Genomic DNA, 25,727 nt, shown 5'->3' on the forward strand with positions numbered 1-25,727 from the left:
TTTCTTGGAGAAGACTGGGTTCAGAAAGACTCAAATGAAACACCCATGAATATATCTAATAATTCTTACTTATGTAGCACTTTTAAGTTTACAAGGCAGTACATACTCTTTTTCTCCTAACAATCCTGGGAAGGTAAAGAAGTTTGCTGCTATTCTAATTTTGCTGATGAGAAACCTGAAGTTCTGAAAGGTCTTTTTTTGCGTGGTCACACAATTAATGACTCATATTTAAATTAAATACCATCTCCTGTCATCTTCTCTCTTCTTCAAGCTTCATATCTATTAAGACAGTTCTTTGGGCCTCACTTTTTTTCCTATGAAAATATGAGCGAATGGATTAGATCGCCACCAGCGCCTTTTCCGGCCCGTAAAAAATTTGTTTTTACCATATGTAATCAGTGAAGTTGAAGCCGAAGGATCAGCCTGAGGCATACACCCTAGAGTTCTCAGATAGTCCCTTGGAGGGGGAGAGCTTAATATCTCACAGCCAAACTTATGGCATCCTGGGTTTATGCAGGCAGGGGGATAACCAATTTTGCAGATTTTCTATTCCTAGGATTGAGGTCTAGATGACAGTCTTAAGTTTACAGCTTTATCTCGGTGCTTTTGAAATAGCATCATTCTACCTTTCCCCCAGAAACTCTCCTCAAAGTTGAATCCCAAACTCGCCTGAATCCCAAAGTGCGGGAATGAATGAAAAGCAACACACACACACACACACACACACACACAGAGAGAGAGAGAGAGAGAGAGAGAGAGAGAGAGAGAGAGAGAGAGAGAGAGAGAGAGAGAGAGAGAGAGAGTTCCTGCCTCGGCTCCCCAACTATGCCTGACCGGGAAATCGAGTTGGGGCTGTTGGGAAAAGCTGGAGCTGATGGTAAGATTGCCACAGCTATAAATCCATCACTTCCCAGGACAGGTTTGCAAGGCTCTGGAACTGGAGCTGGTGGAGCGAATTCCTGGGCAAGCGCGCATGCGTCGGCAGGTAGCAACTCAGCTCTTTATGACCAGGTGAGATGTTCGTGTGCAGGTAAAAAAGGAGGATTTGCCTAAGCGATCCCAGGGAGCGGCCCCGGCGGATCCCTCCAGTCCATGACCGGCAGGGACCTTGTCGCCAGGAGCGCCGAGCCAAGATGTCCTTACTTGCCAAAATGGGGGACTGGCAGGTAGGGGGGGGTTTCCCCTTTTATTGGGCTGAGGTGGGCGGGTGTGGAGAGAGGGAGGGAGAAGGGAAAGGGAGGGGGAGGCTGAAGAGTCAGTGGAGGAAACGATCTGGCCCAGGGCAGGGGAGTCGAAGTCGAGCCGCGCCCCGCAGCGCAAAGGAGCGCTCCTTGCGGGAGAGGAAAACAGACCGCTGGCTGCAGGGTTAATGGGAATGGGAGCTGGTGGAGGTCAGTCCCTTAGTCTTACTAGGTTCACAGGGCAGATTCAACAGGTGAGCAAAGTGGGAAATCTCAGTAAGACACTAGTTTTCTCGACCCCTGCTCCTCCCCATCCCCATTCTCAGATCCCCCTCCGCCTCCAAATAAATAGAAACCCAGGTGAACGAATAATCTGAGACAGGGCGGGGGAAGGGCAGGTCGGAGAAGGGAGTTAGGGAGCGAAAAGTGGCAGTGCGGAGATGATTTCCGAATTGTGTGGGGTGTTTTTTTTTGGAGGGGGAGGCAGACTGGAGAGGGATAGTTCCATTTTCTTTACGTACCAGTTCGAGGAGGGGTTTGGTGCACCTGCACCGTTTCCTTACCTGTATCAACCCAGTTTCTGAGCCCAGAAAGATATTAAGAAAGGAGAAAAGGAGAGGTTAGGGCGGTGGGGTCGCTTCGGGAGGCGTTTAATTTGGGTGTGTTTTGAAGAGTTTGCACAGATGTTGAACTAACTGCTAACTTGGAGAAGCTAGCTTTCTCCAGAGGCCCGCCAGCTTGGACTACCTTGAGGAAGCTGTGTGGCCTTGCTGAGGGAATTTAATTCATAGGAAACGATGTTTTCTATTCCAGAAGATGAACCTAAAGTGTCATTCTAGACCTCAATTACTTCAATATTAGTTAGCTAAACTAGTTAAACCAGCGAAATCTCCCCCAAGCTCCGACTTGCAGCCCCAGGCGCCTTTCTTCTGTGGTGCTGGCCGCGTTTTCCCATCTTTTGGCCTGTTCACCCGAGTTAGGGACTGAGTTAGGTATATTTTTTTTGGGGGAGGGGGATGATAGTGGAGAGGCGAGTAGCGGCTCATCAGTCCCTGAATCATAATCTTGAGCCGCTGAAGCCCTCATTTAGCCCAGGCTGAGTAAGGCCTGTTTATAAGGAAGACTTGACATGCTCATATGACTGTGCGGTTCCAGTAGAATGTTCTGATCTTCAGAAATAAAAGTGAAGCCGATCTCCAGGAAATATTTCTTCACCGTAGTTAGAAGTTAGAACCTTTACTTCTTTTCCAGGAGAAAAGTTTACGGAGGTTTTCTCTTCCTTCTTTGTCTTCAATCTTTGAGGCAAGGTTTCATTTTCCCCTTCCCTTCTCAGCTTTGTTTTTAAAATGTTAATTTCAAGATAACCTCCTCTTCTCTTTCTTTTATTGATACGACATTTTTCGCACTTTTAAGGTTATATTCTACTTAATTACAATCCATTTATGCATCTCCTAAAGAATAACTAACTTTGGGGTTCTGGCATTAAATATCAACACCAACAGAATCCAAGTCCACGTAAAACTCTACACTCCCTAAAGATGAGCCTAGGACAGAGTCAATCCCCTCAAAACCACGTGGTTGGATCCTCAGAAATTTTTGGAGAACTTGCAAGCCAAACAGTGGGTTCCCTCCATGGGTAGATTATTATTTTTCCTAATTCTCTTTATGCGGCAAAGGGAGTTTTAGAATTAGTATGTGATAAGCAGAAGTTGAAGAGGTCGTAATTGAGATAGCACCGTTTCCTCCTTACTGTGTACTTAAGCATGGTTTTGTTTTGAAATGTAGGGCCAGATTATATTTTTAAAAGAAAGGTGAAATGGTAGAAGAAAAGAGAATACAATTCACCGCAGGCTAGTAGCGAGCTGTGTGTGAGTGAGTCTAGCCTTCGATAAAGAGCATGTGGCCTATATATTAAGACAGGAGTATGGACTTCACTCCCAGAGGTTCAGTCGATTCAACAGGATCAGCTTTGCCCTCCCCTCCCCCCCACCTCCCCCCACTCAAAGATGAGTCTCTCCCTGGGCCTCTAGGGACTTATAACCCGACTGGCTGTAAGCAGTTCCGTCAGATATGGTAATGGAAGATCACTCTTCCTCCCTGGATCTGCTCTCTTGCTCCCCAAAGAAGACTCACTCCACGCCCGTTAGAACCCCTCAGAGCCTGGCGGCGCAATCCTGGTAGCTAGCTGTAGCCTTGCATTCACATGCAATGAAGCAAGCTGTCATGGTAATGATGTTCATACTAATCTGGTCCCGACTGGCTCCACTGGATGGCTCTGGCTCGAGATGGTGCTTTAATGAAAGAGGTGCACCCCCACATCCCTCTTTGCATAAACTACAGGCCCTAATCTGCACCTCAATTGCAACCTCAATAGGAATAGAACAACAAATTACACGTTTTGGGATTATTCAGAGCTAAATGGTGCCAGGGGACCTGGAAGGGTGGAGAAGGTGAAGGAGTTGAAAGGATAAGTAGGGATGAAGGAAGAATTGATGGAAATTACTCTCTTTCCTTCATTTGAAGAAAAGGAACCTCCTAACATATATAGGGGCTCTAGGCAATGCATAGACTTATCAGGACTAAAACATTTCATGTATGTATCTGTTATACACATGTAGAAAATACCTTCATTTGCTGAGCATAGCATTACATATGGTTTTTTTGATTGACCACAGTGCATGGTCCCTGAATGTCTTCCTTGGAAAACTGAATTTAATATAATCAAATAGGAACCTCCAGTCTATTCTTTTGTTGAATCAAAGGTGGGGCCTTGGAAGTTGATGCCTTATTTGGAATTCAGAGGGAGAGAAATAGGGACACCAAACAAACAAACAAACAAACAAACAAAAAAACCGGTAGGTAGATCAGGAACACTGAGTCCCATTCAAAGTAGTCCTCCTCTCCCTTAGCCTCTTCAGTGTTTATTTAATATCATCATTTCTAGTCTGGCCTTGCTCCAGATTTTACATACTACCTGGTCCAGGAAATATATTCTTCTGGCCAAATGAATTACTTTTCCTTCTGCCCTCTCCCACCTGGTTTGGTAACAATTCTGTAATGGCCCGCAACTCTCTAGTATACACACAGCCATAGGAACATGAACAAGAGAACTCACATACAATGAGAACTACATCAGCCAGTGTGACTTGTGCAACATGGTCCCAAACAAAATCAGACTATTGATCTCAGTGGTGTGGGAAAAGGACATATTACCTTGTAGATATGAGGGAGGTTAAGGAAAAAATGGGAGCATAGAAAATTGGAAGGAAGGAGGTAGAAAGGAAAGACAGGATTTTTGGGGGGGAGTAAAGGAGAAAGGAGGGACAAAATGAATGAAAATAGAGAAACTTTCTTTAAAGACAAATGTGAAAGTATAACCCAGGAAATACACATGTCTACGGGGCATGTCAACATTTTTAATACTGCCAAACCATATTAAGGCACTGAATAGAGTGTGTACTTAAACTTTTTGGATCCAGAGAGTTTTAGATAACCAACCACCAAGCTTTTTACAAGTTCCCACCATCACCCAGGGCACTGTGTTGTGAGTCAGCCTTGGTAACATCACCAAATCATAGAGGAGACTTCCATGCTTTAATTAAAAATGGGAATCTTGGGAAAACTGTAGCATATTAGCTCAGTTAAGAGTTATTTTCCAATCATTTATTTTTACATATACATATTATATATATAATACATTATGTATACTATGTATACATCACTACTTAGTTACCTTTGTGTATTATAGAAGTATTGTGGCACTAGCAAGATGATTATGTGCATATCATCATGAGTTACATTTTAAAATCTCTTACCTACAATTCCATGACTTGAAGGAGTTCAATTGTCAGTTGATCATAACTTCATACTAACTTTGAGAGGAATAAATGTGCATTGGAGAGAAAAGAATTTCTGCAGGAAAATCAATTTGTATTTGAAACTAATGTAAAATAAAAACGTAAAGTTTAAAAAATATATTTTACACACAAGGGAATTAAACAGTAATATAACACATCTGAGCAGTTAAAAAAAACTTCCATCAAACTAGAAGATTTACACACACACACACACACACACACACACACACACACACACACACACACCCCAAAGTGGGGGGGAGGAAAGAGTAGAGTAGTCCCTTCCTGGAAAGAAGGAGATTGTGTATAGGGCAAAAATATAGCTGGGTTATTTTCTTTGAAATGCTATGGGAACAGTTTTTAGTGCTAAAAAAAAAAAAATATGGAAGGGGACGATGGCAACTTCCCTTGGTTAATGAAGGCTAAAATTGTTGTCCACTAGTTCCGTACTAGGGAACAATAGTAGTGACTTTCGGTTCACCCACCTCTTTTTAACACCTCTTTTAAGCTTTTCCCTGGAAATCTCTGTGTAAGTATGTAAGTGTGTGTGAGTGTGTATGTGTGTGTGTGTGTGTGTGTGAGAGAGAGAGAGAGAGAGAGAGAGAGAGAGAGAGAGAGAGAGAGAGAGAGAGAGAAAGAGAGAGAGAGACTGTGTGTGTGTGTGTGTGTGTGTGTGTGTGTGTGTGTGTGTGTGTGTAGAATCTTGGGTCTGGGAGAGGGTAGAGGCAGTGCAAAGTCAATTGGCCAAAGGAACTGCTGCGAAGATTTTCCGTTGTCTCCAAAGCAACCCAGAGCTTTGGGAGAAAGCTTCCCGCTTTGTGAGTCCTATATACCTGAGTCCATTGCTGCAGGTTCTTGTGCTGGAGAGCAATTGGACTATTGTTGATATGCTAATGAGGCGATTAGGCTGTTGGTAAAGAGCTGGAAAAGGGAAAAGTTTCTACCATTAGAGGGAGATCTCCGAGCGCACACAGGAGCTCTCTCCCCACAAGCCTCCTCCTCCCTTACACCACCAGCCTGCACTCTGCGCTTTCACAGAGAGTGGCTCCACTTTGGTGCAAGGCAGAGAGAAACAAATTTGCTCACGCCAATCCATGAAAATGCTTTGGAAACTGACGGATAATATCAAATACGAAGACTGTGAGGTAAGCTCTTTGCTGGTCTGGGCAAGTCCAGGGGCACCATAGGCTGTCACTAAGACTTTTGTCTCATGCATCGATCTGCGAATTTCGTGTAGGACAAACTTCTACCTCTCCGACAAACCAGGCAATCCGAGGGAGTGACATTGGATTAGGGAGCGCCCACCCAGAACTCGGGGAAGTGGGATAGTGTTTCCCCTTTCTCCCCCCCCCCCACCTCCTTTACCTCTTTACCTTCTTTTTAATTTTAAAATTTGGAAAGCAGTAGGAAAGTGAGCAAAGAGATCTGCGGGGATTTTTGAAGCATGTGCTACCGGTGGTGTGCTTTATTCGAACTCGTGGAGCTCCTGAAAGTCAATCGGAAAAGAAAGGAAAGATAAGGTTCTCTCTGTGCCAGTGCTTACTTTAGCCCAGCCCAAATATTTGCTGAAATGCAGGGCAGTTTAAAAGAATCTTTGGGGAAGAAGCTGATCTGGGGAGTATGAAGATTTGAGGGGGGGGGAGGACGGACTGGAACACAAAGCATTGCTCGAGTAATTAGTTGGCATCTAATGTGCAGCTGAAATCAGGTATAATCCGGGAGATTTTCAGCCCAGCGCTTTTTTTTTTGCAGCAGTAGCTGAGTCTCACAACAGGGTCAGACGGTCAAGAACTTAGGAAAATCCATTGAGCCTCAGAGAGGAACTTAGTTTCACCAAGTGCGAGAGCGGGGGAGCTTGCTGGCGCATCCGACCTATGTTTCGAGTTCGCTTCACCCTCCACCTTCAGCGCCTTGTTCTAGGACGGAACGGGGCGATGGGACAGACACTATGATAGATCTTGAGATCAGCCTTGCCACAGGAATAAAGTGGAGACAATGGAAACACCGGGCGTTTCTGAAGCCGGGTGCCCGACTGCCGCCACGAGAAGGATCTCCCCCCCTCCCCCCCAAACCTTTCTCGTGGGCACAATCTCAGCTTTAGTTGTGGTGTACCTTGTGGGTCCGGGCGTCTTTAAGTCATTCATTTGAGAGTCTTATTTGAGGTTTCTATAGTCGTTCGCATTCGGTGCCTTCCATTACCCCAAAGTAAGGGAACCGGTGTTTCAACCAGAACGGCGGATCACTTAAATAATTAAGTTGAAATTCTAGTTTTTATATGTTTTTGGCGTTTGATTCTGGAAGTGTCAGGAAAGGAGCTGTTTGCGTGAGGAGCAACAATATCTTGTCTTCACTTGAAATCAGAAACCAGGTTTATCCGAACGATATGTCACTCGCCCATCTCTCCCCCGCACCTTTTCCTTTTCTGGGGACTATTTTAGTTCTTGTTTCTAGAAATCTTTCTCCCTTCCCAACGTATATCTCTCCTCTTCTCCTCTTCCCTCCCCCCCCCCCCCAAGCTGATAGAAAAGTGCGTTTGAGATCCAGATGAGGACACACGTATATATGTATGAGCACTAAAGAGGGAAGGAGAAAGTCAGCTGGCTTTGTTGTTGTGGCCGAAATAGAAGAACTGTTTGCTCTAGTTAGTGTGAAACAGACCAGGAAAATGGAAAGTAATATTTGACTTCAATTCCAAATCCCTAGGCCGGGGGTATTAGGACTCCTCCTGTCCGGGCATGAACTCCAAAGGAAGTCTCAGTCCTTCTAAGCTTTATGAAGGAATCGGACACAGAGCTGCCTCCATGAGGGGTTTAGGAACTGAGTGGGAATGGAAAAGAATGTTGGGCCATTCATTGTGAATGTGAATGCTGTGTTTGTGTGTGTGTGTGTGTGTGTGTGTGTGTGTGTGTGTGTGTGTGAGAGAGAGAGAGAGAGAGAGAGAGAGAGAGAGAGAGAGAGAGAGAGAGAGAGCGAGCGAGCCAGGAGGCGGATGGCATAGTCTCTGGCTGCTAAAAGAGGAGGGCGGGGGAGAATAAAATAAAGCAAAGGAGAACTGCAACTTTCCCAGTGGCTGTGTGTGGAAGAGACTGTAACCCATTCTTCAGTGCAGGATTAGAGCTCTGTTTGATTAGGTGCGCAGGAGTTCTGTAGGACAAGCAGAAGGCAAAGTGCCCGTTGTTATGATAACCCGGCAGACTGGCAGCAACAGTGGTGGCGGCGAAGCTTGCACAGCTCGAGCATGTGCGTGTCATCTTTGGGGGGAGTTGGTGCTCAGGAGTGGCCCAGCCAGTCCGACGGGTTTGCACCCGGAGCTGGGGAGCTAGCTTGTGGCAGTGTGTGGAGGGACTGGGGCTGGCTTCTTTTCCTTCTTTCTCTCTCTTGGGTCCGAAGGACTCCCTATCTTTCTGTCCCGCAGAGGTCTCAGCCCACTGCTCGGCAGATACTCTGGGAGGGGAGGGGGGCAGTCCTGACTATCTCTGCTCTCCTTCTTCCCGGCCTCAGTCACCCGCCGAGGTGTCAGGAAAGAGTGGTTGCTCGTGGGTGGGGTAGTGTGAGGAGCTGGGTGAAGTGGAGACGGCACCCAGACCTGGCGGATCAGGGGAAAGGAAGAGAGCCTGAGGGCAGTAACTCCTCAGTCCCAGACCTCGAAACCCGAGTAGGGCCGAGAAGGGCGTCCCCTTAAGGGTGGTGGTGGGGAGAAGAAAGGGATGAAGGCCGAGGGAAGAGAGTGATAGGAGCACGCGGAACTCTGGATGCCTCGTTGTTCCCAGTTTCGGGCGGGTCTCTGCTGTTTGGTCAGGGTCCTGGGCAGAGCCATGGAAAGATCTCTCGGGGAGGCATTGGTAGCGGCGGCCGGCGACAGCGGCGGGGGACGGAGGGGCCCCGAGATTCCTGCCCCGCAGAAAAGCGGAGCAGACAGCTGTACCAAAGGGCAGGGGAGAGACTCTGGCACAGAAAGCAAATCGGCCGCCCAGATACAGCCCTTGGCATATAATGCAGGATATTCGCAGCCACAGCAGCAGCAGCAGCATCCTGAGGTCTGCCCTCACTCTTTTTGGTTTGATTGCCCTCCCTTTCTCTTCCCCCTCCCCCCATCCGTTCTCTCCCCCCTTTTCCTCCCTCCCTCCGTCTATGTGGTTCCCACTCCCTCCCTTCCCTCTCCCCACTCTGTGTTCCTCTCTCTCTCTCTCTCTCTCTCTCTCTCTCTCTCCTCTCTCTCTCTTATGCAGGCACACATTCTCATTCTCTCTCTCTCTCTCTCTCTCTCTCTCTCTCTTCTCTCTCTCTCTCTCTCTCTCTCTCTCTCTCTCTCTCTCTCTCTCTCTCTCTCTCTCTCTCTCTCTCTCTCTCTCTCTCTCTCTTCCTCCGTCTTCCTCTCCAGAGCTCTTTCTCTTTCACTTTTGCATGTCCTGCAACCTTTTAAAATGTTGCCCCTTCCCTGTGATTCGTCAGACGCCACGGCATGTCCCCCTCTCGCTCTCTCTCTCTTTTTGTCTCTAGCTCTCCCTCTCCCCATCTCTGATTAGATACACTGATTCTTCATTCAATGGACGTCATTTAGAACAGACTCTGCCTTGAGTTGCCTCTTCGCTTCACGCTCGATTTCCAGCCATTCTTCCCTTATTAAGTATTCGTGTAATATTAATAGTCATGAATATCTGCTATTAGGAGTCTCAAGGAAAGCAGTCGATCTCTGTTATTAGAAGCTCAAGTGAAGCAGCCGCTAAGTGAAAGAAGGAGAAAAGAGGGAAAGAAAAGGATTAAGAAACAAGCACATACACACTTTTTTTTTTTTTAAAGAACTTTGAATTATACTATCACGACAGAATAGAGATCGAGTTTTCAACGTCCAATGAAGGACACCAGCACGTATTGGTTCAAGTTCTGATGGATTATAGTCGTGCTTTTCTTGTTCTCCAGAGTCTCCGGCGTTGTGACTTTGTAGTCATAGTATAGAACTGGGGCTCCTTCGCTTCTCTTTTGTGTTGGGTGTGTGTATGTATGTGCTGTCGGTCACTTTTCTCTTGATTTTTTTTTTCTGCCCTGACTCGTTAACCCAGACTTCGCAGATGTTAGTACACAGTTTTTCAGCGATGGTGAGTTTTGTTTTGCTTTGGTTGTTGTTTTTTAACCCCTTTCTCCTCGGTAATTCTCTCTAGAATATTAGTGTTGTTGATGTTGTTGGACTTTGGGTTTCACGATCAGGGTTCCTGAAAAAGGGCACTTTTCTCTTTCTCTCTCTCTCTCACACACACACATACACACACACACCTTCCTTTCATTTTTCATTTTTTCTCTCTTTTCCATCTTTAAGTCTTATGTATTGTCCCTCCCCACTCTCCTCCCCCCTCCCCCATTTACCAATCTACTGCTTCAAGCCAATGATCAAAAGGCTTGTTCTAGCCATATTCGTCTTCATTTCCCTACGTTTTCACTTGTTACCGTGGTATTTCCAAGTCTAGCCTTCATCCTTAACCACTTAAAAAAAAATCTATCCTGATATACTACCGGCCATCAGAATACTTTGCTCCTGTGTTTCCAAGCACCTGAACTTCATAGGATACTGAATTCCATAGAATCAACTATGTACTGCTATTTTGAAAGATACTCAATTTCAATGGTAAAGCGGAAAATCAAGTCATTTCATTTGTCCTTAAGGGGAGTGGGAGTGAAAAAGGGGAAGCTGTACCTCTCTCTTTAAAATTAGAAATGGATTTATCGTTTCCTTTTACATCTTTATTTTTTATTAAGCTATTATATACCTACCAACCCAGCTAAAGAACGGGAGAATACAGATGTCTCCATTCGTAATTAAACGTTCTTCAAAAGGATAATTTAAAACTTGTGTTTTCATTACAGCTGGTTTGAGAAATGTTTCTATGTAAATAGAAGTGATAATATTTGAGTGTTTGTTATTATTCCTCTAAATAAATTGAATAGGTAAAGAACAATAATAGGGCTGTAGTTAGATTCCAAGGCAGGAGGAGGAAGCGGTTCTACTGTTTAATATCCAGGACTTTTTATTTTGCTTAAGGGAGGTTTGGTGTGCATTTGAATCCTCTCAAATTTAGAAGACCTCTTTCTAGTTTTTTCTATTTGAAGAAATACATAGGCATATATTCTTTGTCCCCTAGTCTACACCAGAATTCAATTGGAAATTTTGAAAATGTCCTTCACTTTTGGGGGGCTTTCCACCAAAACCAGAAAGTTAATAGACAATCTTAAAATGCTGCTCCGGCGGCTGAAAAGAATCAGGAATCGAGAACCTGGAAGTTTCATGAGTAAGCTATACAAAACCGATTTAATATAAGCAATTCAGATTTTATATCTGTTGTTTTCCCTCTCTTCTTTCTTCCTCTCCCTAGGACCGTCACGATGGCACCAGCAATGGGACTGCCCGGTTACCCCAGTTGGGAACTGTTGGTCAGTCACCTTATACGAGTGCTCCTCCGCTCTCTCACACGCCCAACGCAGACTTCCAGCCTCCTTACTTTCCCCCTCCCTACCAGCCCATCTACCCCCAGTCGCAAGATCCTTATTCCCACGTTAATGATCCTTATAGCCTGAACCCTCTTCACGCCCAACCTCAGCCACAGCACCCAGGCTGGCCGGGACAGAGACAAAGCCAGGAAGCTGGGCTGTTACACACACATCGGGGGTTACCCCATCAGTTATCGGGCTTGGATCCTCGAAGGGATTATCGGCGACATGAGGATCTACTGCACGGACCCCATGGGCTGAGCTCAGGACTAGGAGACATTCCGATCCATTCAATACCTCATGCAATAGAAGATGTACCGGTAAGAAAGATAAAGATACCCTCCTTCCCTCCTCCCCCAATTAAAGGTAGTTTCAGTACAAAGTAGGGCCGTACTGGGGTCTTGGGGAAAGGGGAAGGTATGTTCTCTTTTCTTGCTTCTCATTTCCTCCAGAGTAGAAAAGTTATCTAAGACTAAATAGAATGGTTGAAGCCGTGACAGAACCGTGGTATTGGTGTTTTCTTTTCGGTGGAAACGAAGATCCAAACAAAACAAACGAAAAAGTGGCTGAGAGTTCTCCACCAAGAACAATAGGTTCCTACTGCTCCCCACAAACAATGCATGCATTAACATTTCCACTAACATATAAATAAATCAAATTAAAGCCTTCATTGATAGTATCTTCCCTTCTCTATGACAATAAGCTGTTCCGATTGGAGGAGTATGTAATACCACCACAAGGCCTTACTTTTGGGATTTCTCACTGTCTTGGGGGGAAAAAAAACGTTAGACAACTAAGAATGCCCTCAAATTAAATGCCCTCAAAGCTTTAAAAAAAAAAAAGTGGGTAAAAATGGCATTCGAAGAAAAACAGTTCTTCCAGCTTACATAAAGTGGTGAAATGTTAAGTTTTAAAATAACCATTTTCACAACCTATCATGGTTAAAGAAAAAAAGTATGTAGCAAATCAGACCAGAGGTATATTTAAATACTGCCTTATCTTTTACTAGGAGTGCTAGTGACCTCATAAATCATTAGCTGGGTTATCAAAGTCTATCAAGATCTGCTATACCCTATAATAAATTAAATGTTTTGAAATGTATTGAGTAATAGTTTAGTTCTAATTTAGTTATCAATACAATTTAAAAATTCTAATTAAGCATGGCATTAGCACATTTGTTATTTAGAATGCAAACTATTGTTAATTTGAAAATATCTTCTGAAATTTAACCTAAACCACCTTTGTTGCTCTAAATGTATACTTATGGTTCCCTCCCAATTTCTAAAATAGAATTAGAACATACCAATAATCTTATTAAAACTTTAGCCAGTTCCTGAAAAAGTCACTTTTCAGAGGAAATGTATCTGGATGTGATTTTTGTTAAAATGCTATCCCAAATTACTGTATCAAATATTTTAGCAATATGTCTACTGACAGTTTAATGATTATAACCCCATTATTACAAAGATGATGGTCAGATAAACTTACTCTGTTTCTGTTTTCTTGGTCATCTTGAAACCCTTGATAAATTGGACAGAGCAGGAAATTTATTATAGCTTGTACTTAGCCAAAGCTAACCACTGAAAAGTTGTATTTAGTAGGCTTGAATGGCAAAAAAGGCACTTTTTTTTTCACAATGGGGTGTTTATATCAGATATGTATATCATATATACAGGACCCAAAACATTTTGGGATTGCATTCTATACACATATATTCATGTATGTATATACACCCATGTATATGTACATATACATATATGCATGGGGGGAAAAAAACCGGTTGATATTCAGCATGGTTTCTTCCTGAAACAAAATTGTCCTCAGAGGAAATAGTTTAATTGAATGAGGTTGTTTTTTTTTTTTAATTGGGGGTTATAACATTATGCCCTAAAATCTTGAATTTTTTACCTAGACCCCTCCTTCAAAATATCCAAATTGCAAAATTATGATCCATATTTATAGCAATTTTATGAATTATAATTGCTATACTTTTTGCAAATCCTGTGGTAGTTGGAACATATCTGTAACATTAAGGCACTCTGGTGAAAATAGTGGGTGAGGAGAAATTAACAGTGATCAAATAAAAATAAAGAAACCTATCATTCCGCTTTACCTTTAAAAAAAAGTTTCTTTCAAAGGAATCTGGGTCAGGAAAGGGGTCGGTTTCAATTTTTCAGTACTGCAACTACTTAATATTTTAAAAAATCAAGTAGATGGTTAAAATTAATCATAAATATCTCAGTGGGATTTTAAAGTTAACAGTTCTCCTTGTATGGAATATGTCTAGAAATAACACAAATAAAAGTATTATGCCACACTACATTTACTTTATGGGTTTAGGGTGCATGCATAAAGGGATCATATTTCCCCATATAGTTAAAACACAAGAACTGCCGCAGTAGTCATTTCTGAACATTTCTCAATTTAATTATACTTAAATCCAGAAGCACTTTAGGCAAGTTACAAATGAGAGCATTGAGTATAATAAAACCTGTAATAAAGCAACTTAGTACCATCCACCCGGAATCATTGAGATCAGGCACAATTAACAGGAGCATAAATCCAAGACAGAATGGAAAATGTTTGAATCAGTATTATTGTTGGACAAAGACTAGAGAAGGAAGTAATAGTTTTTTAAATGGTAATGCCTGTGTTTGGTAACGATTGCGAAATCTTCTATCTCAGCAGCACTGGTGCTAATTTGTAAACACAGCCAGACATTATATTGCCTGTCAGTTTCAGAATTAGAAAACATGATTTCATTTTACTTTCTAATCACGTTTTGACTCCAGCACACAAAAGTCCATTTGTAAAAAAGCAACACCCAAACCTGAGCCTGAAGAACAGTAATTTGAGGGTCTTTATTATATTCATATTCTAGTTATTCAATTCAGACAGAGGGACTATTTTTTTTTCTTTTTTGGTTTTCCAAAGGGAAGGTGTAAATATGCATTAGTTATTTATCGCACTACCTAAAATGTTTCCAAATGATTTTCACTATTCCCCAGTTACTTCGACTACTTTCCATTGTTTTTGTAGCTTTTGAAAGCCTTAAGCCGAGCTGTAGTTAGGCTGCATACTTGAATCTTAATTTGGGGGGAGGGGAGAAAGAGAAGGAAAGGAGGGGGTGGGGGGGGGTGATGAGGCGCCAAACTTAAGTGAGATTCAATTTAAAGGTTAAATTGTACTTTGTCAAAGATAAGGTATTCAGGCTCTAGGTTTTATTTCCAAAAAGAATATATTGAGATATAGGTTGTATGTGTATGCTAGGGGTGGGAGGGTTTGGCCGTCAGTCTGCACTGAAGCCTCTTGATTTGCAAAGCTGAAAATTCCAATAAGCCAACATGAGATGTTTATATATAAATGTCATTATATAGGAGGGGAAATTTCATTTCTACAACCTCCCCCTCCCCCCCATCCCCATACATTCGTTTCCTTTTGTTATGATTATACATTTAAATCCCTCCGTATCCTTTTGTTGCAGCATGTAGAAGACCCCGGTATTAACATCCCAGATCAAACTGTAATTAAGAAAGGTAAGCCATTTCCTTCTGCATTCCAAGCATGTCCTTACAGGCAGTGTACTATTTAAAAGAACTTGCAGAGCTTTATTTTTTCTCTCTTTCTAAAGGATTTCCTAAAGGCTTGCAGGTAGTAAATAGATAAGCATGGACTAGCAATATTGAAATGATCAGCCTTTTATCCTTCGGCAGGATTTATGTTTCATTTTCTGTTAGTATTTTGAATTTTTGTAATATGGCAAGTTATTTATTTTGCTATCTGTAGTGGCATCTCACTTTTTAAAAGGTTTCATATATTTCAATTAATCTCATGAGACGACGGGACATAAGCCCATGGACATTAAGAAACTTATGATGGAATAGTTGACAAATTTTTATACTGAAATAAGGATAATAGCTAAAAGTAGCACATGGCTTTCCTTAGAAACAAAATAGCTTCTTGTTTTTTAATTTGTTATTCTGTTGGCTAAGGATTTTTAAACAAACCTTTTGTTACTCTTAAGTTAAGCGCAAAGAAGTTTGGGTTTTGGTTCAAATTTATACCTTCTTCCCAAGATTTAACTGCAATTTTCAAATTGTATTGTTAGAAAGGTATAAAGTGATTTGCATGGATTTGTAATTTTTGTATTGTGTTTAGTTAGTAGAAATAAAGTTGATTGGAATGAATTAATTTATATCTTATTCCTCTAGGTAGCAACATTGCTGTGTTCTGTTGGCAGTGTTATTTCAGAATTCTTTGCATCACCAGAGGATGTTGCTATATAAAACTGTTCTCATTTCTAAACCTAATCAGTACACAGATAGCTAGTTTAAAGTTTCATTTTTTGTGTCTGTGAAGCCTTTGTCACGTCAAATTAGATGTGCAAGGGATAAATCTTAAGAGATGCTCTTTCCAAGTCGACATGATAATTGGCTCTTTTATTAGTAATCTCCAGAGTTCGTTTAACTCCTATTGTCTCTATTAGCCTCCCCAGAGCTATTAATGTCACAAGTGATCTATCCAAAACCTAACCCCCCCATTTAGAATATTCCTACTAAGAAACACATAACAGAAGAGCAATATTATATAGTATGAAACTACTTATGTACGCATATAATATATATTTGATGTGTTTTTGTGGAATTTTAAATTCAAGGCATATTTTATTTAAATGGTTTCAAGTATGTTTGTGTTGAGAAATGAAATTGGTCAATACACTTTGCAGTAGCTTTGAATTTAACAGTAGCTTTAAAATTAAGTGTATGAAATTTTTAAGGAGGGACACAACTTTTACCCTCACTCCCAGAGGTCTACTTAGTCTGCCAGGTTGTTAAAAATTTTCAAAACAAAGCACATTATGTATGTATTCTAATGAAGTTTGACTCGTTAATATTTCTCTACAAGCCATCAGATGTTCAGGCTGTTAATACTTGACCATTTAATGTTGAACCATTTTTCAAAAATTGAAGCGCAGGACTCATTTTATCAGTCAAATATGCTGAGTATAGAAGTGAATCCATCTTTTATAAATGGTAGTATTACTTTAACCCAAAAGTTCACTTTATAGTTCTTGTTTCTGCCCACTGAGTTCTCCATCAATTCTCCAAAATCCTCTTTGAATCTTCTCTCCTCGGCTCTAAAAGATACTGAGAGGATTCTCCTCCACCCTACCACCAGGGTCCTTCAAAACCAAACCAAGAACAACTACTGATCAACTGATATGTGTCCTCCACACACACCTCTTTTTCCTCCAACTTAGAATTAATGCTTCAGCTTATTATTATTTTGATGCAAAACCCTAAATTTAATTTTCCCACCCAAATACAAACCCAACAAATAGAATTGATTGGAGGGAGATTGATCCAACCTCAGTACAAGAGCTTATATACTACCTATGCCTGTTTATATGAAAACGTGTATGCTGCCTAGACTTGCTTGTATGAAGAGTTTATATGCTTTATGACTGCATATTTCTGGGAAAAGCTCCTGACCCATCTCTTGATGGTGACAGTTTCAAAACTTTAGAGAGGGAGGAAGGAAATCAGAGATTTTAAGTGGACAAGTTGGGGAGGGGGAGGCACAGCACCCCTAAATGTTAGAAGAGAAGCAAGAATAATGACAACTTTAAAATTGGGGAGAAGAGAAAAACTAGAAGATGGATAGGATTAAGGAGACGAAAAAATGGAGATTAAATAGCAAAGTGAAAAGGGGGAGGAAAGAAAAGGAAAGAGGAAAAGAAAAGGGAGAAAGAAAGGAAACAGGTGGAAAAGACAGGGGAAATGTAGGAAGGGGGAGGAAGAGAAAGGGAAAAGAAGATTAAATAAATGGGAAGAGGAAAAAAGATTAGAAAGAAAAGATGAAAGAAAAGGAGAAGAGTTGTAAATAAGAGGGAAAATAAAAGGTGGGAAAATAGGGAGGAAAAAAGAAAGGGAGAAGGGGAAAAAAGAAAAAGGATGAAGGGATGTCAGGGGCCCAGAGGAGGCTTTTGGGGTGGATATGTTCACTCGCTTGGTTTGGAGGAGTCCTCGATGACCCCGGCGCCCACCCACAGCCTCCCCGTATCTTTCTCCGCAGGCCCCGTGTCCTTGTCCAAGTCCAACAGCAACGCCGTCTCTGCCATCCCCATTAACAAGGACAACCTCTTCGGTGGCGTCGTGAACCCCAATGAGGTCTTCTGTTCAGTTCCGGGTCGCCTCTCGCTCCTCAGCTCCACTTCGAAGTACAAGGTCACGGTAGCGGAAGTGCAACGGCGCCTCTCTCCTCCCGAGTGTCTCAACGCATCGTTATTGGGTGGAGTGCTCCGGAGGTGAGGCTCGGTCCGGCCGGTCCGGCCCGACCCGGCCCGGGTCGGCTTAGCTCAACAGACAGGAGCCACGCTACGCCTGCGCCAGAGCGGCGTTTAGCTTCTACTCCCACCCCACCCCATCCCATCCCACTTGCCTGTCAGCTCCTCCCCTTCTCTCTCCCCGCCCTGGAAGAGAGGCGGGGAGAGGAGGACGGAATAAGGAGGAGGGGCGGAGAGCAGACCGCGCCTGCGCTTCTTAGTTCCTGCGTTGTCGGCTCTTCAAATCCCCACCCCACCCCTCCACCCCTCCTCCCTTTTCAGTACCCGCCTAGCGCCGGGCGCTCGTGCTGTCTCGGGCACGCGCTCTTACTAGGGTCTTTCCGTCCCTCCGCTTTGGTCACAACCCCTGGTGCAAATCCAGCCCTTAAAAATATCTTTCCGCAGGGTCACCGTTTTCCCTTGGCCCGAGCCTTTCTAACTCCTGAGGGTCCACCCTTTCTGGGGTCCACGTCCATGCTCTGCCTTTTTTACGGGAGCTTCTCCGCCCCGCTATGAAATAGTGGCTTCTTAAGGACGATTCTCTAGATTTTGTCCTAATTGTGCCCCCAAGCTCTCCCAACTAGCTCAATTTGAGCCTTGGGGTAATTGCTCTCCTACAGAAGAACAGGAGGGGATGCTTTCCTGTTTTCACTGCCTTTCTTTCCCTTTCGTTTTTCCAAGAAATAAGCCCAATGACTTTTTAAAATCCATTTTAAAAACGGATATGCATGCGAGGGCCTACAAAACTGTACCTAGAGAGCTGGATCCCCTACATAAAATGCAGATTGCGTTGTATTTTCAAACATTTAAAAATAAGTAGCTATATATTGGTTCATCTTCTTCTCTCTATGCTAACTTGTTTTTTGTCAGTTTCATCTGCCATTTTTCTTTCTTTTCTCTTTGCCCACCCCTAAATTAGGGACTGTTTACCTAGGGGAACATAATCTAATCCACACAATTAAAGATCACTTGGGTAGGGAATAAAATCTGAAATTAATTAATATGGTGATTCATTTAAACAATATCTCAACTCAGTTCTGTGCATGATAGTTTATTTAGACATCTATTTAGAAATGCCTTCCTTTTTTTCCCCCCTCCCCCATGTAGTGGAATTCTTTAAGATTGATTTTTTCCCCTTTTTTTGACATTTGTAGTTAAGCTGGTGACATGCCATGTAAACAGTTAGTGAAATGAACTTCCCATTGCGGCTAGAGCAATGGCAAGAAAAAAGAGTGATGATAACTTTGGCCACTGTGTGAATAACCCTACAGTGGAACTTCCAAAGAGTTTAAAGACTCCATTGGGATTTGGTTAGATCAAAAGAGATAATGTATGTAAAGTGTTTCACAAACCTCAAAGCACTATAGAAATGTTAGTTATTATATGTTACTGCTATTAGTATCAGCAATAAGTAAAATATTCAAAAATAATTCCAATTATAAAATTGCTTAAAATGCTGGATATTGGTTGTTTGGTGGGAGCATTTGTTTTGCTGCTCTCCTCCTACTCTTTAAGGATTTGGAGAGTGAATCTTTCAATATATTATCAACTCTGTTCTTTTGGTATAACTTCTTACGATTCACTCCTACTCCTTTAGGTGAACCCTCCACTTTTCTCATTAGGCAATTTTCAAAATACTTAGGAAAAAGTGATAGAATTACAGACACATCATCCTAAATTCTTCTCTTGTGTCTCTAAAACAGGGCAAAATCTAAAAATGGGGGAAGATCTTTAAGAGAAAAATTGGACAAAATAGGATTAAACCTTCCTGCAGGAAGACGTAAGGCAGCCAATGTCACCTTGCTCACATCACTAGTAGAGGGTAAGTATCTCCACTTCTGTATTAGGAGGAGGTTGTTTTGTTTGAAAATGTGTCATAGGGGAAGATAATATTTTAATAATACTTTCCATTAGTTACATAACTTCACCTTCTGAGCCAGTTTGGTTAGTCTTAAATATTAGGAATAAACAATAAAGTGTTTGAATGATCCCTTTACTCTGACCTTTTTCATCTTTACCACACAATTTCATCTCCCAGTCCTCCTCTGATTTTAAACAATTTGAAATTTCAAGTACTGCAAATTCTTAAATTTAAAGTTTCTGTCCCCTTTAAAGATCTCAAAAGTAAATCATTTAAGTTATTCTGACATCTGCATTTAAGAAATGCGTGACCATTACTTCCTGACTTAATTTGGGAATCTTTGACCTGAGTCATGATTTAAGACTATCCTGAAAGATCAGAGGTACACTCCCTTTTTGGTTCTGGTTTTCTAAACAAATGCCCCTTTATTATTCCATTGTGGTATTCTGGAGGTGAAAAAATATTATTGAGCTATTTTAGACTTTTATTGATTTAAATGCAAAAAAGTCAAAGAAAATACAAGCATTACTGGAATGATTGTCTTATTGCTGGTTCTTAAAAAACAAAACCAAAAACAGGCTGACAGAACTTTATCATAGCTTAAGAAGACAGATGCTTTTGTAATCGATTGTCTTTTTTTAGATTATCAAGTTTGCTTAAATTTGCTCATATTGGAATGAATTTATAGCTTGCTTTTATTTGTGTCCTGTTGGAAATGTTTTAAGTTCAAAAAGGGAAAAATTATAAGCACATAAAATGCCATGCAAATTTAAAATTCAGTTATATGTAGAGTGAGCAAATCTTTATATATATTTTTGTAAATTGGAGTGTAATTGTCAATCAGGAAAATCCTTATATTTATAAAAAGATTATATAATCCAGTTATGGGATATATTTCAGTGTATTCATTTTGGGGGCAGATGACTTTTTTAAAAGTTTAAGAAGATATACGTAGGAATAACTAAACCTATTGATTTTATTAGAGGTGGAAGACAGTAATCTTAAGCTTTTGTTCTATGCCATAGACCCATGTACAGTAATATTGAAATTTAGCCCACATTCCCCACCACACTTACCAACAAGGAACTGATCTGCAGATAGGTTGATAGTGATGACTAATTTTTAGCATAAGAGTAAGTGTTGGGGTTGGGGATCTGAGTCCTGTAGCACTAAGGGAGTGTCTAGAATACTGTTATTGTTTATGATCTGCTCCATTTTATGGAAACAAGCTCCGCTGAGCGGGGCTTTGAAGCTCTAATTGGCGCATGCGTTCTTCCGGAGCTGGAGCTAATGGCAGGAAGCCCTGCAGTAAAAACCAACTGGTTCAGGAAATTAAAACCAAAGATTTGAAAATCAACAAAACCGACAGACTCAGTAGAGTGACCCTAAAATTCTCATGGTTAATCGTTTGGGGGGTGAACAGATAATTAAATACTATCAGGTTAATTTTTAAGCATTTTGTTCTTTTCAGAAAAGCTCCAAGAGTAATTATGAATATCATTCATTAATGTGTTTATGGGTGGGAGTTTGTTATAAAAGGTACATTTTAACATTGTCTAGGAGACCATCATTATTGGAAAGGGAGAAAGGAGGGCAGGAAAATTATGATATTTATGTATCTTGACCTTTGGTCCTAGAGAAGAAAAATAAAATACTTAAACAGCATTTCTCCCTCCCTTTCCTCCCTTCCCTCCTCCCAGTTTTGGATTTGCCTGGCTGTGTTTTTTTTTTTTTTTTTTTTTTTTTTTGGGGGGGGGGGGGGGGAACTGGGAAAAGGAAGAATTCAGTTATTCCCATAGTTGTATATCTGTGTATTGATCACATATTTCTCTACCTCCTCCCACTTCTCTGTCTTTCCTACCTTCTGCCAGGAGAAGCAGTACACCTAGCCAGGGATTTTGGGTACGTGTGTGAAACTGAATTCCCTGCCAAAGCAGTAGCTGAATTTCTCAACCGACAACATTCCGATCCCAATGAGCAAGTGACAAGAAAAAACATGCTTCTAGCTACAAAGTAAGACATTTCCCTCTGTAATGTTGGTATAACTGCATTTTGAGAAAAAAGAAAATCTTTTTTTTTCTTTCCCTAATTTATCCTCCATTCTTTTTCTTATTAAGTAGCTAAACTATTTTGTAGGTTACCAAAATATCATCTGTTATAAAGGAAGAAGTAAAGTTCAGTTTGTGTCCTTTTTCTTTTTCTTCCTTTTCTCCAGCCCTTTAGCAGTTTTTCTTAATTTGGGATTTGATAGTAGATGACTTTATATTTCAGTGGCTATATTGTTTTTAAAAAATCAGGACCAAATCCTTAAAGGAGAAATAATCTTGCCTTTGGACTGATATATATCAGTTTCTTTCTCTCAAGGAGGCATTTTCCAAGGACATGGAGCTCATACCCATGAAATACACAAACCAGATGCTGGCCCATTTCAGACCTGCTCCTTTTCCTACACCCAACCTACTTACTACCTTCTCTCTAGGTTTGCCTGCTTCCTTGCTGCCTGCTGCCACATTTTCTCCACACTTTTCCCATGATCTCAGATAATAAGCTATAGGGGATTTATGGAAGAAATTTCAAAATGGCCCAAATTACACCTACATCAAAATTCAGTCAGGATTTGTTTTTGCCAGAATTAAAAAGGATTCTCCAGGTGGTATGTTTAAAAAAAAAAGTTGATATGTTTTCTGGAAATTAAAAGGCTTATTTAATTGACCTTAATTACCACTGGAGATGTCACCAAAGGGCACAGAGCCAGAGGGTAGAAGCTGGAGGAGGTTACAAAGGAGGATGCAGTTGATGAAAGATTGAGATAGAGGCAGTTTGTGGTAGGGAAGATAGAGATAGCCTAAGCTTATAGATAGCCAGTTCTTCCTATTTATTCTTTGCTCATCCTGATTCATTTTCCCCCAGTGTTAACTCCCTCTACCCTTTCTCTTTCCCTAAACTCAGTTCCCCATCAGCACATTGAAAAACTTTTGAGGCAGACTGGGCAAGGTCCTTGGTTTAGTTTTCCTTTCAATTAGGCAGGGAGAGTTTCTTCATTGCAAATAGTACCAACCTGGCTTTTCTGCTTTGAAAATTAGTCTCTTTCCTCTCCTTTCACCTTCAGCACATGCACACACATGTATGCTTCTGTACACACCCTCAACCTCACCCACTCTCCCTTTGAAAATTTCTCAGCTTTCTTTATGTAGTTTTTAGGGGGGAAGCAGCATAAGGATAAAATGAACATTGTACCTGTCCTAGAGAGGTCATTTTCAGTTGTCCCTTTTGCATCCTTTTCTTTTGGTCAAGGAAAAAAACAAAACAAAACAACAACAACAATTGTAAATCAAATCCAGAGTATTATCTTTCTTTCAATGTTCAACTCACTGAAGGGGACTATAGAAAGGGTAAAAGGTTTATCCTAAATACAAGTAATAGGCAAAGTGACTATAGGAAGAACTGCACCTAGTGAGGATATACCATAGTGTTTTTTACTGTGAAGGCTGATAGATAGATCATATTGAAGGTATTTATCAATTGCTGAGCAGTGCTTCTCTGACTTCCTTTTGTGAGCATGTATATACACATGTGCCTTTGAGTGTCTGAGATGTGTGTTTGAGGCATGAGTCTAAGGGGAGAAATGTTTAATACTTGTTTTTGTGAGATGAAGGTGAAGGGTGGGGTGAATAACTAGATGGAGTGGGATATATTTGCCTCTATAGGCCCATTGAGACCATTTTTTAAATGGTCAATAGAAAAAGTAAAATGTAAGATACTACATTATCTATATGTATACATCTTTGGCTTGGTGGCAGGGAAACCCAGTTTTGTATTCCAGATGGTTATATAATCTAGCAGGGAAAGTGCCCCCCTCTTGCTGCTGCTAACAGCAATGGTTCATTTCTCTTTCTTTCCCTCTTTTTTTCTCTTTCTCTCCTACCTCTCTCTGCTCCACTTGTGCTTCAGACAGATCTGTAAAGAGTTCACCGACCTGCTGGCTCAGGACCGATCTCCCCTGGGGAACTCAAGGCCCAATCCTATCTTAGAGCCAGGCATTCAGAGCTGCCTGACCCACTTCAACCTCATCTCTCATGGCTTCGGCAGCCCGGCAGTGTGCGCAGCAGTCACTGCCCTGCAGAACTATCTCACCGAGGCACTCAAGGCCATGGACAAAATGTACCTCAGCAACAATCCCAACAGCCACACAGACAACAGCGCCAAAAGTGGTGACAAAGAGGAGAAACACCGAAAGTGAGGATTTCCTTCTTTCCTTCTCCTCAGCTCCACCCTGCTTCATCTTTTCACCTCTTCCCATCTCCTTTCTCTTCTGCACCCATCTTCTCCTTCATCACCTACCATCACCACCACCTGGCAGGCTACAGCTCTGGAATCAGCGATCGACTGCTGCCCATTCTGTTCTCTGAGTCTGCAAGAATGCTTTCTTCTGTCTACAACCCTGATCCATAGTCCCTCTCTGCCTCCTCCCCCTTCATCATCAACACTCCCTCGCCCCCGTTTGGAGCCTAAGAGAACAGAACAGGCGGTGGAGCCAGCAAAGAAAAGTTCTGTCTGAGTTTGTGAACTTTTTTTTTAAGTAAACCAACAGAAAAATAAATAAAAAGAAAGAACTTTTTTTTTCTAAAAAAAAAAAAAAAACAGTTAAAAAAATTTAAAAAAATTCTATGAGCTTCATGGGACTGAATCACCACCTCCCCTTACATTACTTCAGTTAAGATTGTAGCCATATTAAAAAAAAAAAGGCAAAAAGGATAATGACATTTTTATCAGTATTGTGAATAAACTTGAACACAAAATCCATGCAGTTCCATGTCATGTCTTCAGTTATAGAACTTCTTCCTCTCCAAGGTAAAGCGACCAACTTGAACGTTTTATGACAACACAATTTGCAGTTACTCTATAAGGGAATCAGTGTTCATGTCTGTATATATTTATTTATGTGTAATTTAATGGGAATTGTAAATATGGTGAGTCTGTTTTAAACTTTTTTTTTTATTTATCTGGTGATTTCGTTTACCTCTTGTTTAATGGGGTTTAAACCTTCCCTCTTAGTTCTTCATGTGGCTCATGGTACTTATTTAGAAATCCAAGGTTTGGGGGATTATTTTTTTTTCCTCTGGGATTCATGATTTTTGATCTGTTGTAGCATGTTAAGGTGACAATGAAGCAGCTGAACAAATTAAAAAACAGAGAGAAATAAAATGAATTTAAAATATAATTAGTATTACATTTACATTCATTGAACTCTAAAAGTGATATTGGATCCTAGAATGATTTTTAAACATGAGCAGTTTTACAAACCTTATGTCATGAAGATGGGGTTGGGAATGGGATTTAGGAAAAAAGTTTTATTTTTCTCCACTGTCTTCCCTTAAAAGCATCATCAGAGCAATAAATGAAAATTGTCTTTAGTCCAAGGTTAGGGATTCCCTCCCCACCCCTTTTTTTGTTCAAAGAACTTCAAACATTTGGGACCACCTGGTATCCTGTATTTCCACTGGCCATATTGGAAGCAGTTCTAGTTGTATTGTATTGAGTTGTGCTGGCAGTAGTTTCCATGCCTGTCAATGTATCATAGTCCTTTGTTGCCCAGATAAATAAATATTTGATACGCTTTATGTCGATTTTTTTTATTCAGTGGCTGTCTTTACCCAGGCGTATTTTTGTTCTTGGCAGTATTTTTTATTCAGTATGGTTACAGTAATTGAGTTTAACTCTCCCTTGACAATTGCTCCTTGCAATAAGCAGCTGAACCCATTGTTTCCCTCAAGTATAATAAAAACTTACTTTCAACTTGGAGTTCAGAGCAGGGTATCATTTAGATATTCCACTGAGTCTGTATTCAGACAAATGACACAATAAAACACAATGTATTCTTTTGGATAAAAAATTGTCTCTACTGCTAAAGGAATGACACACCATCTTTTCCTTAATCAAAACAGAATTTTATTTTAAAAAAATAAAATAAAGTTTTATTTATGTTGATAATCTAGGTTTCATTTGTGTTTTAAAATAAAATG

The 25,727-nt window shown here is 41.2% G+C and overlaps 1 protein-coding gene across 6 annotated transcripts; it reads left to right on the forward strand.

The window, feature by feature from the left end:
* The first annotated feature begins 1,055 nt into the window (after nucleotides 1-1,055).
* TFAP2A (transcription factor AP-2 alpha) lies at nucleotides 1,056-25,506 on the forward strand. 6 transcript variants are annotated; one of them, XM_051970707.1, is made up of 8 exons: nucleotides 8,665-9,075; nucleotides 10,099-10,134; nucleotides 11,404-11,838; nucleotides 15,003-15,054; nucleotides 17,594-17,825; nucleotides 19,547-19,665; nucleotides 21,576-21,717; nucleotides 23,656-25,506. In XM_051970707.1, exons 1-8 carry the CDS (start codon nucleotides 8,791-8,793, stop codon nucleotides 23,942-23,944), a joined length of 1,590 nt encoding a protein of 529 aa, XP_051826667.1. In that variant the 5' UTR covers nucleotides 8,665-8,790; the 3' UTR covers nucleotides 23,945-25,506. The 6 variants fall into 6 exon arrangements, with proteins under 6 accessions (XP_051826672.1, XP_051826670.1, XP_051826667.1 ...); XM_051970709.1 differs by having other exon boundaries at nucleotides 23,660-23,827; XM_051970712.1 differs by lacking the exons at nucleotides 8,665-9,075; nucleotides 10,099-10,134 and adding an exon at nucleotides 1,056-1,166.
* Nucleotides 25,507-25,727: the final 221 nt, after the last annotated feature.

Source organism: Antechinus flavipes, chromosome 1 (assembly GCF_016432865.1).
Source record: "Antechinus flavipes isolate AdamAnt ecotype Samford, QLD, Australia chromosome 1, AdamAnt_v2, whole genome shotgun sequence".
Classification (NCBI taxonomy): domain Eukaryota; kingdom Metazoa; phylum Chordata; class Mammalia; order Dasyuromorphia; family Dasyuridae; genus Antechinus; species Antechinus flavipes.